Here is an 18,463-nt window from a genome sequence, read left to right on the forward strand (position 1 = left end):
GTAAGCAAAGTGTATCTGCTGCAGCAAGTTTCTTTGGCACTGCATCTCCGGTCCACACTGTTGCCCATTCTTTGTGCTTCTTCAAAAGAGCTATGATATCACATCTGTAAACTCTGTCTGCCTTGAAATTTCTGCAAGGGAGAGACCTTGCTGATGCAGGCAGCGACTAAGCCTTTGTACACGGGACACGTGTACAAAAAATACCACAACTTTTCATCATCACTGACTTTGGAATGTATAACCAAAATTTGAAGTCGATCATTCTTGGGTCCTAAAATTTATTCCTTCAGTTTCAATTGGGTCCTGGCATGTTTCATGCTCGGGCCCTAATAATAATTCTTACACAGAATAGGGACCTCACAGTGGTCGCTGCTTTGGCCCTGGTAATCATTTCAAAACCTTTTTGTTCCAGGGCACCTATTCTGAAACGGTTGAAGCATGGTGGTTTAAGGAAGGTTTAAAAATAAGACACTGATAGAAAGAGTAGAATAGAAGTAAATATCAAGAGATGTGTGCAAGAATACAGTAAAGAAATCAAGAGAGATCAAGCAGATCAAACCCTGAGGGTTTTTTTTAATTAACATATGCTGGTTATTCTGGATAATCCACAAATCTTACTCTGAACAGTTTACACAGGGATTATTCATGTTTTAGAGAGTGGCTCTAATTAGTGCAAAGTGAGATAATGTAATTTTTGTAATTTGTATGTAATGATCACTTAATGTTAGTTCTGTTAAATGACACCAGCAACAAATGATACTTGCTCACTGCTGACTTGTTTATTGCTTCCTTCTCATCATTTGATCAAGGCTTTGTTTAGTGACTATATCACAGTACAGACTGTATAAGGTGTGATTTCTATGTGTTTTACAGGAACATGATTGGCTTTGGGGGCCTGAAAGGGTGAAAGCCAGAGAAGTGGCCGCTTCAATGGCGTGGACCGAACCACGGTCGCATCCAGAACCAAAGCCAAAACCAAAACTGAGTCCTTATATGCTTAGGACTCCCACAACTTTTTCATCAGCCATCTTTCAAGCTGGGCCTTCAGTTTTACTGCCCTTCTTTCTCCTGCTTGCTGCCTTTGCTGATCTCACTATTGCTGGCCCACCCCAGCCAGCTCGCCCCCCTCTCCTATCTGGACAGCCTTTTATCATCTTCTGGGGTATCTCTGATGCTTCCTGCTCTGGTAGGCCAGATCCCAGATCTTTCGGAATGGAACAGGAGGGCCGAGTGGCTGTTTTTTACGAGGAGACACTGGGGAACTACCCTTATTTCATAAACAAAGACACACCGATCAATGGGGGGCTACCACAGAACACACAGCTGGAAAAACACCTCCAAAAGACACAGCAGGACTTGGAAGCAGCTTTACCTGCCCCAAGATACCTGGGGCTTGGGGTGCTACACTGGGCAGAGTGGTTCCCCCAGTGGTTAAGGAACCGAGAGAAGCAGGTAATGTATCTGGAGGCATCAAGGAAGCTGCTGAAGGCCTTCTTCCCTAACTGGACCCCAGAGGAGGTGGAGAAGTGGTCACAGGTACGAAAGTTAAGGCAAAGAGGTAGTAAAAGGGGTAGGTGGTAAAAGAGAAAGCAAGTTTACAAGAAGTAAAAAGTAGGAAGATAAGTGAACATGAAAAGAAAAGAGGGACATGGGAGAGGTTGATGGAGCATGGTGGGAGATGGAGAGAAAGCAAAGTTGTTGGCAGATGGTGGAGCGTGCAAGATGCTGATGAAAGAAAACAAAACACTTCAACACTTCAAAACCACTTTCATGTATGTACAAAAAATAATGTGTAAAAACTGATTATTTCCTGCCAGGCAATTAGCAGAGACTCCAGGAAGCCATAGTGCCTAGTCAAGAAAAAGCACTAACCACAGCATGCCACTTTATCACCGCGTTTTTGTGTAGATTAAACACACAGTGTGTTAATAAGTAAGCTTTAAAGATGCTAATCTAAGATAACTGTCACTTCATATTTAATGTACAGGCATCAGAGTGGTACCATCTTCTGATCTGACTCTTGACAAGAAAGCGAATTAGTGTCAAATTATTCCTTGAAATATCTGACACATCAAGGTAGTTAATCATATTGAGGCATAAATCCAATACTGCCATAAAGCAGTCCTGGTCACTAATTTGCAACCTTGTCCACAATGGTCTAATATAACCAGAACTATTAAAATGACCGCTACCTCAGTAGAAACTGTGCAGAAAATATTTTCTATCATCATGTTTCTATTATCTCACAGTAAATACTGGTGTATCCCCTAAATCTTTGCTTAAGTCTGATGATTTGGCCATTTCATATGGACTGTTCACAAACAGTTTTGAATAATTGCTAGTTTTTAAATCAGAATTGAAAATGTCTGAAGGAGACCTTCTGAGGTGAAGTTTTGATCTTTTCACAGGTGGACTTCGAGGCAGCAGCCCAGTCAGTAATGATGGAGACTCTACGGGAAGTGAAAAGATTAAGGCCTAAAGCATTGTGGGGCCTCTCCCCTTACCCCAGCTGCTACAGCGGCGATCCTGCCCAAACCATGTTAGCCAATTACACCAACCAGTGTCCTTCTGCAGAGATGGCCCTAAATGATGAGCTTCTTTGGCTATGGAAACGATGCTCCGCACTCTATCCTCTCCTCACCCTGGAGAAACTGCAGGTGGGTTAGGATATTTTATAATAACGTTTTATAATCATGCCCTTCCTTACATTAAATCTAAACCTACTATAATAATTAAGAGAACCTATACAAGGAACATTGACTTACAATGTATGGGGAGGGGATGTAAAAGATTTGTTTTTCACAAAATTCAAAATGGCAGAAATGTTTTGTAGACTGACCTTGTCCCTGAGGGTATTTTGTGGCTGGAATCAAACCCGGATCTGGAAAGATAAGTGCTGGTTAAGTCCAGCACACTATAAACTATCGGAGGAGCACTGTTTTAAAGTTCACATTTTGATGTTTTGTTGATAGAAAAGTGCATTTGCCTTGAAAAAAGCTTTTAAGCTGTTGTTTTGGTATTTTTAATTAGGCAGATGTGGGAATCGAACCCGTGTCTGGAAAGGTAAACTTTTCATCATTGATGCCCTTAGATTGACTTCCTGTACCCAACAGAAAGTCGGCCATTTAGAATAATAATAATAATAATAATGACAATACGGTGAAACTGCTCTGTAGGAGGCGCTAGCGGGCTATTTTGCCATACCCATGCGAAAAAAAACTGTAAATGTAAAAAAAAAAACAGTAAATTTTTGATACCCTTGAATTCTGTGCATAGTTTCATGAAGCCGCCAAAAAGAAATTAAAGAGAAAGAAAGTAATTCCTTCATTTTCAATAGGGTCCTCGCATGTTTCATGCTTGGGCCATAATGATAACTAAAACACACAAAAACAAAATAGTGTTCTACTTCTTCGCGGTTTGAACTTGAACAAACTTGTTGAGCCCAGACATGTTGTGAAGAGTTAACCCGACAAACCTGTTTCTGTCAGGATCCTGGTCTGAGTCTGTCTGTATTTGGAATTATTTTGATCTGTGCCTGATAGTTTTATCTATTCTTTGCTTGTTTTGTTGTTTGTTTGATTCTGGTCTGTGTTTTGGGTTCTGGTTCCTGTCTGTTGCCTGTCTTTTTTTGACGCTGGTCTGCGTCTGCTGTTCATGTATAGTTTGTTGTCCAGTCTGCCAGATTTCCCTGACCTGTATTACCTGTTTCTGCTCCCGCCCTGCTTGTTTGCCTATATATAAATGGTTGTCATTTCAGTTCTGTCTTTTTCAGATCGTTGTAGTTTGTCGTGCTCTGTCCTGTTCTCTGCCGTGTCCTAGTATTAAGTCGTCCATGTCTGCTTACCTGAACTACCCTTATTTGATGGTCAGCGCTTTTGTTTTCACAACTGCTTATCTTTTGTTTTGATATTTGTTTTAAATCAGTGAACCGTTTTTGTTACCTTTAGGATTAATGCAAATTTAGACACCTAGTTTTGTATAGACTGTCTTTTGTTTGGACAGTCACCCAGTAAGTGTTACATTTTCATTTAATTAAATAAATATCTGAGAACCAATCCTGCTGTGTCTTGCGTTTGGGCCCAACAACCTGTACGTCTGCCTCACGACTAATCCTTACAGAATGATCACATATGGGCCCAGCAGAAACAATGCCTGAGGAACTCTACTCTGTGAAATTTGTATGGATATGTTGGAGCCCCAGAAGATGTGGTGTAAAGCTAGCCTTGATAGCCAAAAGTGGGCTGTCATGGCTATGGTTCAGAGACTATGTAACTCCAAGCAATGGTTGAGAGACTCTCTTTCAGAGTGGATTATCCATTTTCTCTGCATGACAGCTCCACTGCATATCAGTTCATCACCAGCTAACAGCCAGCCAGTTAGCATCTGGCCACATGATCCCCAGCCTACTATCTGCAAGCCTAATCCATGGCCCGCTAGCACTAAGCCCAATTCCTGGCCTGCTAGCCATCTGGCTACTAGCATCGACCCACCTGATCCACGGTCTGCTAGCTGCCTGATTCCCGGTCTGCAAGCATCCAGCCAACTGCCAGCCGGCCAGCTAGTGTGCAGCCAGTCCGCTGCCATTGATCAGTCTGACTCCTGACCAGCTAGCTGTGTGCTAGCAAGCATCCGGCAGACTGGTCCTCAGTCGGCTAGCCACCAGCCTGTTCTGCCTGCTGCTGCGGTTCCCCATCACTACTGGTTTGCAGCTAGTCCCTGACGCTGCTCTGCCACAGAAACTTCAATTTCAACCAACTGAGCCAGGAAAACATGAGGCTGAAGCAATTCTGGACCAAGGGTCTGCACAGTTTCAGGGGAAGGACAAAGTCTGATGTATGCTGGCAAGCTCAGGCTCCGAAGAACAGGGTAACAAAGTTTTAGAAACACTAGACAGTTGTTTCACAGTGGCACAGGTGGACAAATTCTCTCAGTCTCAAAGACTTAGATGTGCAACTGGTTAGTGAAGTTGCAGATACACTGACAAGCCAACTGGCTCCGCAGCCCAGCGTCAATGTAACATGCTGCCTGGCATTGCAGAGATGGAGCAATGCCAGGCAGCATGTCACATTGACGCTGGGCTTCTCCATCTGGATAACACCAGACTGCTCCGTGTCTGTGGCACCCCGCCGTGACACTTCCGCAGCAAAGTGTTGAGGACGATGAGCCGGGCAGTGGTGACCAGTGGTGGAAAGTAATGAAGTACAAATACTTTGTTATAGTACTTTAGTAGTTTTTTTCAGTATCTGTACTTTACTTGAGTATTTTTAGTTGATGCAACTTTTTACTTTTCTAAACCAAATATCTGACTTTTTACTCCGTTACATTCTGCACCAAACCTCGTTACATTAGTATTGGTAGCCTATGCAGCGCACCTGAGTGGAGCAGCAGTGAAAAACAAATGTAAAACTGATAAAGCCAACTCGGCGCGAAACAACTTCACCCAGCTGATGCGACACCAGCATATGCAGTGATAGTCGAGTGAAGAGCTGGACTTTCCTGTAAAAGGTGAACACGAATGTTTACAACTTTGATGAGAGGATGAAGAGGGACTATCCTTCTAGGCATGAGAAGAGAAAAAAACTCAATGAGAGTGAAGTGTGGGAACAGCAGTCAGATAAACATGTGCTCTCTCCTTTCCAAGTCTGATGTCAGCAGTGAATCTCTTTGTCTGTCTGTCCTGCTAACCAGCTAAGGAGCGCCACCAAACTTATGCTGAATTGTAGTTCTACACTAGGCAAATGAGACACACTTCTTCACATTAACATTGAGTGCATATTCTAATTTATATAAATATTTATTAATATTCTATGGGGGGAAAATGCTGTTTTTTATAGCTTCCATGTCATGTGACCTAGTGATTCCAATCCTATACTGAATTGTAATACTACATTAGACAAATGAGACACACTTCATATTATATTTGTGTGCTTTTGCTTATGCTAGTACATGCTCTGCGTTCTGGTGGTATGACAGCAGAGACTTCTGTATCTCTTCCCAGCCGGCAGCAGGGTGAACAGGCTGTGGCTGGGTGGGTACTGTCCTTTCGTGTCCTTTGGGCTCTGTGCAGACGCCTCACCTCAACGATATCAATGATGCTTGGTAGATGGGTACCAGTACCTTCTGAGCAGTGTTAATCACCTGCTGCAGAGCCCTCCTGTCCTGGACCATGCATATCCCATGCCAGGTGGTGAGGTTTCCAGTCAGGATGCTTTCTATTGCTCCTCTGTAAAAGTTGACAAGAATTTACCATGAGAATTTACCATTCTTAAGCTTTGTTTAGAAATACATTTACTACTAATATAAAGTAGCCTAATATTGCTACTGCCCTCTCCCCGTCCCTCATATGCATTTGCAACGATTAGATGAATAATAACATTGGTTATTCACTGGTGGTACCAAATGTTTCTGAGCTTGTGAGCTGACATTGTCTTTTGACTTACATATCTATTTAAAGTGTATTAAGATTTACTTATACAGGGAATACTTCAGGATGAGAATGATAATAATTATAATATAATAAAATTAAATAAATTATAATAAGCACTCAAAGTTAAAATGAAGAGGTATGTCTCATTTTCCTAGTGTAGTACTACAATGCAGCATAGGTTGGTGTTCTTGCGTCTTGCGTGAAATGCAAGCTATTTAAAAAATAATAAAATATTAATTAATATAAAAACATGCACTCAAATCTAATATGAAGAGGTGTGTCTCATTTCCCCGTGTACTACTACAATTTGGCATTGGTTTGGAGTTACTGGGTAACATCACACGGAAGCTATTGAAATAAATTATTATTTTCCCATAACAATATTTTAACAATAGTAATTTATTGATAGTCCCTAAATGAATCCCGACAAATCGGAGGTGAGCTAGGCGCACTTATATTGGGTGAACTGAGTAAGAAGCCATCACTGGATCCTGAGTGAATGTCTGTCAAATATCCAACTTAAAACTAACTTAACCACAGTGTGTCTTGGTTGCTTGCCAGACTGTGACTGAACATTGTTAGAATGAAATACAACTCTTTATTGCGTTTGATAAATGCAGGCGGGCCATAGTGTTGTAAACTGTAGAAAGATGAGTGAGCAAGAAACATCTGACAGACAGGATGTGATGGCACTCCTCATACATCATTTTACATTTGACAATGAAGTTTAGTTACAACTCGGGACTAATGCAAGATGGGAAGCAGTGGATTCACATTGACTAATTAATATGCTGATTAGCTGGACAGACTGGGCAACATGGGTGCACATCTCAGTAAATAATAAGCATCACATATTCAGCCAAGTCATTTTATAAATAGTATTTTTATTTGAAAATGTTTTGAGGGAAACCTGGAGGAGCCAGTTTGAATGGGTCTGATGCAGCTGATAACATGGATATATAGAAAATATCTATAATTTACAGGGGCTGTGCTGAAGTTTGTCAGTAGAGTACAGGCAGCCAGTACAAGCACAGCTGATCCACATCCATCCTCAGCCAGTACCAGCACAGACCCAGTACAGAATTTTTTAGCATGTCCCACAGACCTAGGTGAAACACAATCAGCCTCAGCCAGTACGAGCACAACCAGAGATGTACAGCCAGCATCAGATACAAGCAGCTCAGATACTAATGGAACAGTTGCTGCTCCACCAAATGATCCAGCAGATTGTCCCCCAGTCAAATCAGACTTCATGAGGACTGAGTTAGTGCGCAGAGGTCTTTTCAAACCAGCACTGGATTTTTCTAGAATAGGGTTCAGGCTTCTTACAGAGGGAGGACTGTAGTGAGAGCATTGTGGTGTCAGCTCTGTTTTTACTCTGTGAGTCGTAGCCAGTTTGTGACCGAGTGGTAACGTAGCTGGTAGAGTTTTGCAATACGAACATCTAAAAACTGAAGCCAAACTTGCTCTGTTTGGGAGTGTGAGCTGCACTTTATGAGAGGTGCTGAAGTTAACCTGTATGGATTTTTGTGAATTGAGATGTGTTTCAGTTAGTTTTGGTTTTCCGCCTCCTTGTCTCATCTTAAAATACCCAAAGTCCCAAATGGTGTTCTGTGTCTGTCAGACGGTCTGAAGGGGATACTACCACAACAAGCAGAGCAATTACACAGACTTAACCTCCACACATACAGGAAATATCCACTTCTCCTCTTGCAATTCAGCTTTCCTTATTGTGAATCGCTATAACTGATAATGCTGTATTCAAACCTGTCTTGAGTGAATTTTAAAAGGTCAATAGATTTGAATGTGTAGTACTTTTTACTTTTGTATTTTTAAAACCAGGTTTTGTTTTTTTTTACTTTACTTTACTTTACTAGTAGGTTTATACTGGATGACATTCACTTTTACTTGAGAGCTGGGCTGTAGAGAGGTATAATTATGGCAAGATCCACGTCTCCTTCTAGATGATTTTTCTGGAGGTGGATCTGGCAGAGCAGGTAAGGGGCTAGCTGACAGACTAGCTGGTTGAGGGCTGACAGTCTGTAAAGTCCATAGCAAAGTTTGCAAAAAATGTCAACAGAGGAATGAGTGTCCTGGAGCAGTTATCTTGCTGTGACTTCGGGGCAGCTGTCCTGTATGCTAACCAGGAGTCTCAGAATGGGGACTCCGAGCAGGAAACAGGAACCAGCTCAGGAGCGAGTGAAAATTGGGGACTACCTAGACGGAGGCAGTTAGGAGGCTATCGGTATTGCCGGTTTGCCATCAGGTTGAGAAAAAGACTGGGGTGTCGGTTACATGCACTCACTGTGGTCGGAGGTGTTTAGACAAAACTGTAAGTTCATTTTGAGGACCATGATAGTGGCCAACTGCTCAGCAAAGGGATGCACAACAACCTGGGCCTAGACAATATTGTCTTTTCTATCAATGAAAGCACACACAGTCTATGTTTATCCTCCCTGGTGTTCTGAAAAGGTTCATACATAGCGCTCATCTCCCTGAGCTCAGAAGCAACAAAAGTAACACAATAAGAAACACATAACACCAACGCCTCAGCCTTGTGATGTAAAGTATTACACAGGAAAAACAGTTCACAGTTTATTGTTGTTTACACACTTCACTGTAATCTATGTTCTGGTATAGTTCAAATAATGTATAACTGTGTTATACTTGGTTTATAGGTAAAACTGTGTACCGTTTGTCCTCTTTTTTATAGGGTGGGACCTCTGAAGCCAGGCTTTATCTGTCAAGTCAAATCAGAGAAGCACTACGAGTATCATCTTTGACAGGGATGGCGTTTGATCTTCCTGTATTCCCACTGATCAAGAGTGTCTACATCTCAACCAATACCTTCCTGTCACAGGTGAGATATACATCTGCATTTGATCCAATACCCTACAAATGGATCAGTGCTGAAACAGAACAAGTGAAGAGGAAGGACAGAAGTAGATTCATGTTGTATCATAGCACTAATTAATTCCTCGTTCTTCTCTCACAGTTTTATTTGGTGAAGTGAATAATGCTGAAATGTGCTTTTGGTATGCACCTATCAGGTGAAAGATTTAGGGAAAAAACGGAGGCCTTATGTGACAAGTGTAATGGTGTTTATACTGTATCATACCATGATTATTACAAAGAGACAAGTTGAAAAAGAGCATGCTGTGCTGTGACTCATTTATGTCTTCTTTGAATTATTCCTTTTTTACAGGCAGATCTAGTGAGCACCATTGGACAGAGTGCTGCCATGGGAACAGCTGGAGTTGTCATCTGGGAGAGACGTGAGATGAAGACAGAGGTACACCACCATACATCTGCATAAAATGCATACATTCATGAACATGTCTACATGCTTATACAGCCACTGATATTTATAGAAATGATCATTTTCAACATGTTTTTCCAGACAATGTTTTACCATTTAACTTTTTTTACCTCACTAATTAAATCTCCAAAGATTGCTTTGTTTTGGAAATGTACACAGTGTCTGTTCTATCTATCAACATGTGCCACTGTTCATGCTTCCTTTTTACATAAAAGTGTCTTGCCTGTCTATTTTCCAGAGAGAGTGTCAGGACCTGGCAGAGTTTGTCCGTAAGGTTTTGGGACCCTACTCCATCAATGTAACCACGGCATCTCGACTCTGCTCAGCCTCTCTGTGCCAGGGAAAGGGCCGATGCATTCGTCAAAATCCAGAAAGTTCCACCTACCTCCACCTACCGCCCCCATCTGAAGTGGCGGAGAAGGGGATAGAAAAGGTAAGAGAATAAAAGTAGATTTCTAGATTTATTTGTACTGGAATTTTAAAGCCCTGTTTATGTATTGTTATCACATGTTTGATGCCCTCTCCTATAAGCCATAATGACAGAGGCCTGTTTAGCCTTGTTAAGATTTAAACTTTGGTCTAGCCATATCATCAAAGCAGCTTTGTGTCATTATACTTGTGTTGTGTCTTATGACAAAGACACAACACAAACTTAAATTGAATTTCCACGACAAAGGTGGTAATGAGGGAGGGGCAAGCCCTGCTTTTCACTTTCCCCAAGCATATTTAACCTGCCGGTCCGGGGATTGAACCAACAACCTTTCTTTCCTTTAGGCCACCACTGCCCCTTAATGAGATACACGGAGCTTCAACTACTGCCCGGAAGTAGAAGCTAAGAAGCTATTCAGTTTTTTGTTTTCTTTACTGATAACTGACTCATTTGTGCCAGAGCATTTGACTACTTGCACAATGTAGTGTGATGTAATCTATTTTAAGATTTGCACGTCAGCTGATTTACAGCTGTACAGTACTGGTAACTAGGGTGACCATATTTTGGTTTGGAGTCAACTAATTGGATGGCAACGTGGCAATGTATTCAGCAGAGGCTCTGTTCAACTGGAGGACTAACCAGTATAAATCGGAGTATTACAGTACAATATTATAACACTTAAGTTCAATGTTAGTATAATACAAATATGTTACACGTTATTTGGGTAATGTCTGGCTACAGATTGTTTAGTGTAAAAATGTTAGCACCACGTTTTTTAACGTCCTGCCACATCCAGGCTGTGATTGATCGGTTCATGATGACATTCATGAGCAACTTTATGCACACGGTTGGATAAAGAAAAAGCACCCGCTCTTCTCCGTACTCTGTCTCCGCCAGTGGAGCGGGCAGGAAAGAGTAATTTGCAGCAGGACTGTAAATGTGCATACACCACTTCCCAAGCAAAGGTTGTGATCTATAAAAAACAAACTTGACAGGAGAATGTGCGTTCCTCCACGTCAACTCTGAGGCATGAGTACGCACATAAACTGGAGAAATGAGAAAAGGCAACTCACGTGGCAGAAGGATGAAACAGTTTGAAATAAATATTATAGTGTAAAATAAATCGATTAATGACCTAGTATTATAGGCTTAAAGCTTTTCTGCATAAACAAACACCTGTTTGATTGATTTTCCCTTAAGTGCGCGATTGAAAAACATAATTTAAGATAATTTGCAGCGGACACAAAAAGAACCATGATATAGGACTATAAACACAAATGGAGATATGTTTCTGCAAAAGAATGCCTCAAATATGTTCTATCATATTAAGTAATAGCTGCATGCAGTGCAATTTATTCTCATAAATATGGTGAACAGTTGGAGAAATTACATTGAAATGAATGCCAGATGCTCATCAGAAGCCTCATTAAGTGAGTAGACTGTTTGTGTAGCCTGAATTTAATTTTCGTTTTGTAGCTTTTCTGTCAGAATTTGCATTCCTTGTCTTCATGTAGTCAGTACATATTAATATTAATGAGGAGAATTTCACTTACCATTTATAGGCAACTATAGGCGTTTCAAGGGTCTGAGCTCGCTCACATACGCCACATTTCAAGTTGATTGTGATTTATAAAGGAAAATCGGAGTAGGACGTGCGCACGCACTGTTTTATAAAGCAGAATATTTTTGTGTTTACGCACTTTGTTTATGCACAGTTTTGAACATACGCAACCTCTAGGAGTCTTTATCACATACATTTATAAATGAGGCCCCTGGTGTGCCAAAGAGTAAAATGTAGAAGTTCCGGTGCTGTTCACTGGAGACATGCCATGTGCCAGCCTGCTTCAAAGCCTCCACCATCCCTGTCCCCAAAAAACCAAGGACCACTGGACTAAACGACTACAGACCCGTCACCCTGACCTGTGTGGTAATGAAGTGTTTTGAGCCCCTTGTGTTGTCCCACCTAAAATCCATCACAGACCCACTCCTTGACCCCCTGCAGTTCGCCTACAGAGCAAACAGGTCTGTAGATGATGCAGTAAACATGGCCCTTCACGTCATTCTCCAGCACCTGGACTCTCCAGGAACCTACACCAGGATCCTGTTTGTGGATTTCAGCTCTGCTTTCAACACCATCATCCCGGCCCTGTTGCAGGACAAGCTCCTGAAGTTTGCGGATGACACCACCCTCATTGGGCTCATCTCTTTGGGGGGATGAGTCCAACTACAGGTGGGAGACTGGCCATCTGGTCAACTGGTGCAGCCAGAACAGTCTGGAGCTCAACCCTCTGAAGTGGAGATTGTGGAGGTTGTGGACTTCAGAAAGAGCACAGCCGCACCCTCCCCCATCATCCTGTGTGACTCCCCCGTTGCCACTGTGGACTCCTTCCGCTTCCTGGGCACCATCATCTCTCATGACCTCAAGTGGAAACTGAACATCACCTCCCTCACCAAGAAGGCCCAGCAGAGGATGTACTTCCTGCGGCAAGAAGTTCAGCCTGCCAAAGACAATGATGGTGCACTCCTACACCGCCATCACTGAGTCCATCCTCACTTCCTACATCACCATCTGGTACGCTGCTGCCACTGCCAGGGACAAAGGCAGGCTGCAGCGTATCATTCACTCTGCAGAGAAGGTGATTGGCTGCAATCTTCCATCACTTCAGGACCTGTATGCCTGCAGGAGGCGAGCAGGAAAGATTGCAGCATACCCCTCCCACCCTGGACACAAACTGTTTCAGACTCTACACCCTGGCAAAAGGCTGCAGTCCATCAGGACCACAAAAACAGCTTCTTCCCGTCTGCAGCTTGCCTCATTATCAAGGCCCGGGACCCCCACTGACACACCCCCTTTCAAATAATTCAAATGTCTCTGCACGTCTAAATATTATTTCATTTCATATAATGCACAAACCTTATTATATAATTATATATATATATATATATATAATTTACATAATTATATATATATAATTTAATTATTTATGTACACAATATTCTCTTCCATTGCAATACGTCTGCACAACACAAACCGGAGTAATGCACATGTAAATATCTGCCACATAGTTCTTTCTCTGCAAATAGTTGTTTTATTTTTCTCTACTCTTTTATTCTTATATAACTTGCATTTGTTTATTCCATATTTATATATTTCTACATTTATTTATATCAGCTGTATGTTTGTCTATATGTAGCACCTTATCACCAAAGCAAATTCCTCGTATGTGTAAAACACAACTTAAATAAAGCTCCTTGTCATGATTGATGTAGGGTTGAGCAGGCTAGTGGACCCAAATGCAGGACATGAAGGCTGACTGGTTCATTTCAATTATTTATTTAAACACAAAGCAAGCACACTTACTAGCAGCTCAGTCCAATGAATCCATAACAACAAGACAAGACAAGACAAGACTTGGAACTACAAGCTTCAAACCACAATGACTAGACAAAGACTGAGGGAACACAGGCAACATATATACACAGGGTTAATGAGCTGGGAGGGGATACACAGGTGAGAGACATAAGGGACTAATCAATCACACAGACACACAGGCAGGCATAGTGAAAGCAGGGGTAACAGGCAGAGGAATAACTGGGGGAACAGACAGAACACAGGTTAAAAAACAGACCATATCAAAATAAGACGGAACAGAATAATATAACTAACAAACTAATCCAGAACAGATCACAATACAAATAAACTACAATCAACAGGGAAAACAGACTGAAACTAGGATTAAACAGAACACAGCAGACAAAGCCAAAATAATGCAAACACAGAACCAAGAGTAAATACAAAGACCTTCACTAAGACACAGAACTAAAATGCTGGACTAAGCCAAGACACGAGACAGAACAGGGCCCTGTTTCAGAAAGCAGGTTTAGTGAAAACTCTGAGTATGTTAATCCCCGAGATGAGACAAACTTTGGGAATTCAGTTTCAGAAGCTGAGATCAGATAAAGGTCTGAAAAAGCAGTCAGTAAACGTGTCATTGGATTCTCCTGAATTTCCTCAGGGAAATGAAAATAAGCATCTAAAGGTTTATGAATGTGGATCAAACGCCGGGACGCACACATACACTCCAAAAGTGTGAAAAAAAATATCCACACCCTTCCAACTGGAGTCCCGCACACTACCGACTGAGTTAAACGTGCACACAAAAGTATCAAAGGATTTGAAATAATTTGGCCTTGTTCTGGGACACCATGTAACAGCTTGAAAAAAATTTGGCCCGATACCAGACTTATTTGTCGACCTCTGGTCTATGGTTAAAGTTCGTAGAATGTGAATCGTAAAAAAAGGATGTTAAATTCAAAATGGCCGACTTTATGTCTGGACTTGATACATGTTCCACAAAAAATTCATACAAATCGGCCGCCAAAATGGAGTTTACTTTACAGGGGAAAAAATCCCTTGTGTTCCAATAGCACAGCGCACATGTTTCGTGCTTGGGCAAGAAGAAGAAGAAGAAGAAGCGGAAAGCGACGGAGAAAGCAGGACATTTTTTGTTTTTACAAGTTTTGCACTCCAGACAGTGTGTGCCAATTACAGGATTATCACTCTTCTCTGCCTCCTGGTAAAGTCTCTTTACTCTCACAAGGATCCTGGAGTGGGCTTGGGAGTATGCCCATCCAGTCTACATGTGCTTTGTAGATCTGGAGAATGCGTATGACCGGGTCCTTGTTCACTTAATGGTAATGTTAGCTAGTTAGGCTGTGTGTTAGAGACCAGTAATTCACTTGAAAGATATTTAATTAGTTAAATGGTTTACTTATGGTGAGGGGGTGAGAAAAATAATCCTGACTAGTCGACTAATCAACAAATCAAATAAATAATTAACAGTCGAAAACGAAAATAATCATTAGTTGCAGCCCTAGTTGCCAGTAGGTGATGCCATGACAATAAGTGAATATTGGCTTGTAGATGTGTTCAGGGCAGGACTCTTTTCAACCTTGTAAAGTTTGGTGCAGATGTGAGCATGTAGACTGACGTTATAACAACTTCCTGTTTCATGGCGAATCATCGATTTTAGAAACCACGCCATGGGCACGCTCGTGGACAAAAACTCACCATTTGTACAACTTTTAATCGTCAATGGGTTTAGACTGCACAACGAAAATTTGCAGTCAATTGGACAAATTCCCTAGGAGGAGTTTGTAAAAGTGTGTTAACTGCAAAAAATGACCATTAAATCCAAAATGGCAGACTTCCTGTTGGGTGATGGGCATCACTCCAAGAGACTTTTTTGTACGTCTGGACATGATACATGTGCCACAGAAGTTCTGTACACGTTGGTGAAACTTTGGCCAGGGGTTGCTCTGTAGGGGCCGCTATCGAGCCATTTTGCCACGCCCATGTGCATGACCGATAAAATACAAAATGTTACACCCCGCCTGACGTGTGTGCAAAGTTTTGTGAGTTTTTGAGCATGTTTAGGCCCCCACAAATTAGATTACTTTGCAGAAAAAAAGCACATTGTGACGTCAACTGATCAACTGAACTCTCTCATTTGTCTGGTCTCCCAGCGTGGCCTGCTCAAAGCAGACACACAGCAGAACCAAACTCTCTTACTTATGGCAGCGACCCCCTGCAAACCAGCTTAGTGAGCCAGTGTCAATGACACAAAGTCTGCAAGCTAACTTCACATGCTAGGAGAAGCAACAAAATTGCTTAGTGCCAAGCGGCAAACTCTGAGGAGAACAGATGGAGCAACTGGGTCCTTCATCTGCACAATCGGAACACAACACAGAAAAAGACTGTAATGCAACCACAATTCTTCCTCTCCTGGCTTACCCATACTGGATCTGCCAACTAATAACTAGCACGCTAAAGTACCTTGGCGCACACAAACACACACACACACACACACACACACTTCTTTGTCCTTTAGTTTAGTACATTGTAGTTAGATTTAATCTTCTGTGTTTTGCTTTGCTTATTTTTTAAATAAATGCTTGTGAATATTCATGCTGGTTTCTTTAATGTTGTAGAAGAGTGAAACATTGCCAACCTCTTCTATGTAGAAATCCAAATCTTTCAAACTACTAGCTACTAATTTATTTTGATCATAGTTATTAATTCAATTATTAATCAGAGTTCCAAACTGTTAGCTTAGTATATTTTATCAGAATCAGTTCAATTTTCTCTTCAGAGTGGTGCCCCAAGGTGAATTTAACAAGTTCAATTCTGTCAATTATTAAATAAGGGCATGTGTAAAGAGACCCGAGTACTTTATTTATGTTCATTCTGTGTGGAAAGTTGGTAACAAAACAACCCATTTTAAATTACTAGTGATAAAGATAAGAGAGACAAAGACTTATAACAAAGGGTGAAAAAATCAGCAGGGAGCTCAGTTGCCTGAGGTCATATGTGTTTAGACAGTAAGGAAGGGGAAAGGAAACTGTAGCTGAGACACAAAAGCTAAAGATCCAGCAGAGTTTGATCCTACAGCACTGAACACAGGAACATTGTGTTTCTCAGGAACACAACACTTTTTGGAAATCTCTGTTGAAGCTTAGGTAATATTCAGTTAACAAAAAAAGTACAACACAATATAAAGTATGAATAGCACGTTAGACTACTATGAACATTTTGTTATATGCTTTTGAATTTGAACCCTGCTGTTTAATATTTGTTTTCAGACTGATATTATAAAACGTTCCAGTAATTCTGGTGAAAGCTATGTCAGCAATGTTTACTAATATTAACATTATTTTCTATCTAACATCTCAAACGCAGGCAGCAAAAGCCACAGATTGGCCGGACACCGACACTAAACCAGCTGTACCAGACACAGCTGAGATCTGGAAGAAGGACTTCCAGTGCCAGTGGTACAAGACTGCCGACAGTGACGTCTCAGACCAGCAGTCCCCCAAAGATGGAGCAGTAGAAGAAAATGTTGGACAAGTAATAGGGACTACTTCTACCACAGCTTCTGCAACAAAAGGTGCCTCTGTGACTGAGTTAAGAGGAAGCAGTTCACCTGATACTGGAAGTCCAACACCTTTAATGGAAGTAACTACAGACGGTGGTAGGAATCCACTCAGTGCTCCAAACCTTACTGTACTGCTGTTGCTAGTGGCTGGCAGTATATACCTGGAACCTTAAAATGCTAACAAACCAGCCTTCACCTGAAAGGTCTGGGTTATAACTGCAATATGGACCCTTCAGAAGTGCCCTTGAGCAAGACACTGAATCCCTGCTAACTGCAGGTGTGCTGCTTTGTACCGGAGTATAACCCGTCTCATTAAAAAAAGTACAGCTGTCCAGAGCTAGAAATTCCAAATTTGTGCCAACAGACAGTGGTACAAACTTTAAGTTTAAACTTAATGTACTCAGGAGTTTCTCTTTCCATTAATAAGTAGATGCGCTGGGGTAAAAGGCCGGCTCACCAAAAAAGCTAAATAAAGACAAAAAAAACATAAAACATGTCAGCATATTTCAAAGGGACTATTTCTTTAGTTGCTAGAAAAAATACCATAGAACGCCACCTGAAGTTGGATTTCCTACTTGTGAACTTGGAGAAAATATATGTAACCCGACTTCACGAGTAGCAGCTGAATGATGTCACACAACAATGGCAGCTCCCATGGAAGCACACATTGTAAATGGTAAACAATAACCTAAAATAAAATAAAATGTTGATTGACTGATTAAAAAGTAAAACCTGTTCTGCATGTAAATTGATGTAGGAATATGTTGCTAGGTAGCTGGTTACACTAAAGAATCTCTGTCATCTTCTCTGCACAAAAAAAAAAAATTCAGTAAAATGTAAAGAATGCCAAAACTTTAGGAAGTATTTCTGTCTTTTGAGGATTACCACTTCAGTCACTTGTCTTCATTAAAACGGCCATAATTTGAATTCACACCAAGGTCAGTGCTGAGGGTGCAACTGGGTGTACACTTGACAAAGAGTTTGTCACGGTCAGTCATGTTTTTTGTTCACTTCACAGCGTCAGGCACCACCACGCATCTGAAACGCTTTAAGGTTGAAAGATGGATGTTTCAACTCGGACATTTCCCAGTTCCCAGCAGTCTGGAACGCAGCATAAAACCTCCCACCGGAGGACTCGAGGAGGAGACACGAGGAGAGGAGTTGAGGCAACAGACTGAGATGTCCTTGCCTGGGATCCTTCATTTTAAAGCAACGTCAGTTAAATATGACATGTTGCACAGCTGGATCATCTGTCCATTGTTTCATTACAGCCTGCCACTGTGATCTCTGTCAGATGAGCAGACCAACAGTCAACAGCTTGATGAGGGTGAACGGTTCATCATCAGTCCCTG

General features: G+C 41.5%; 1 protein-coding gene across 1 annotated transcript; it reads left to right on the plus strand.

Annotated features, from left to right (window-relative positions):
• Nucleotides 1–926: 926 nt before the first annotated feature.
• On the plus strand, nt 927–17,694 carry si:dkey-72l14.3 (Glyco_hydro_56 domain-containing protein). The gene is made up of 6 exons (XM_038723012.1): nt 927–1,536; nt 2,409–2,657; nt 9,141–9,287; nt 9,633–9,719; nt 9,985–10,179; nt 16,916–17,694. The coding sequence occupies exons 1-6, from the start codon at nt 931–933 to the stop codon at nt 17,282–17,284; spliced, it is 1,653 nt and encodes a 550-aa protein (XP_038578940.1). The 5' UTR covers nt 927–930; the 3' UTR covers nt 17,285–17,694.
• Nucleotides 17,695–18,463: the final 769 nt, after the last annotated feature.

The sequence above is a fragment of the Micropterus salmoides genome, unplaced genomic scaffold, assembly GCF_014851395.1.
Source record: "Micropterus salmoides isolate LMB-PRFRI ecotype aquatic unplaced genomic scaffold, ASM1485139v1 Ms_hic_scaffold_16, whole genome shotgun sequence".
NCBI classification, from domain to species: domain Eukaryota; kingdom Metazoa; phylum Chordata; class Actinopteri; order Centrarchiformes; family Centrarchidae; genus Micropterus; species Micropterus salmoides.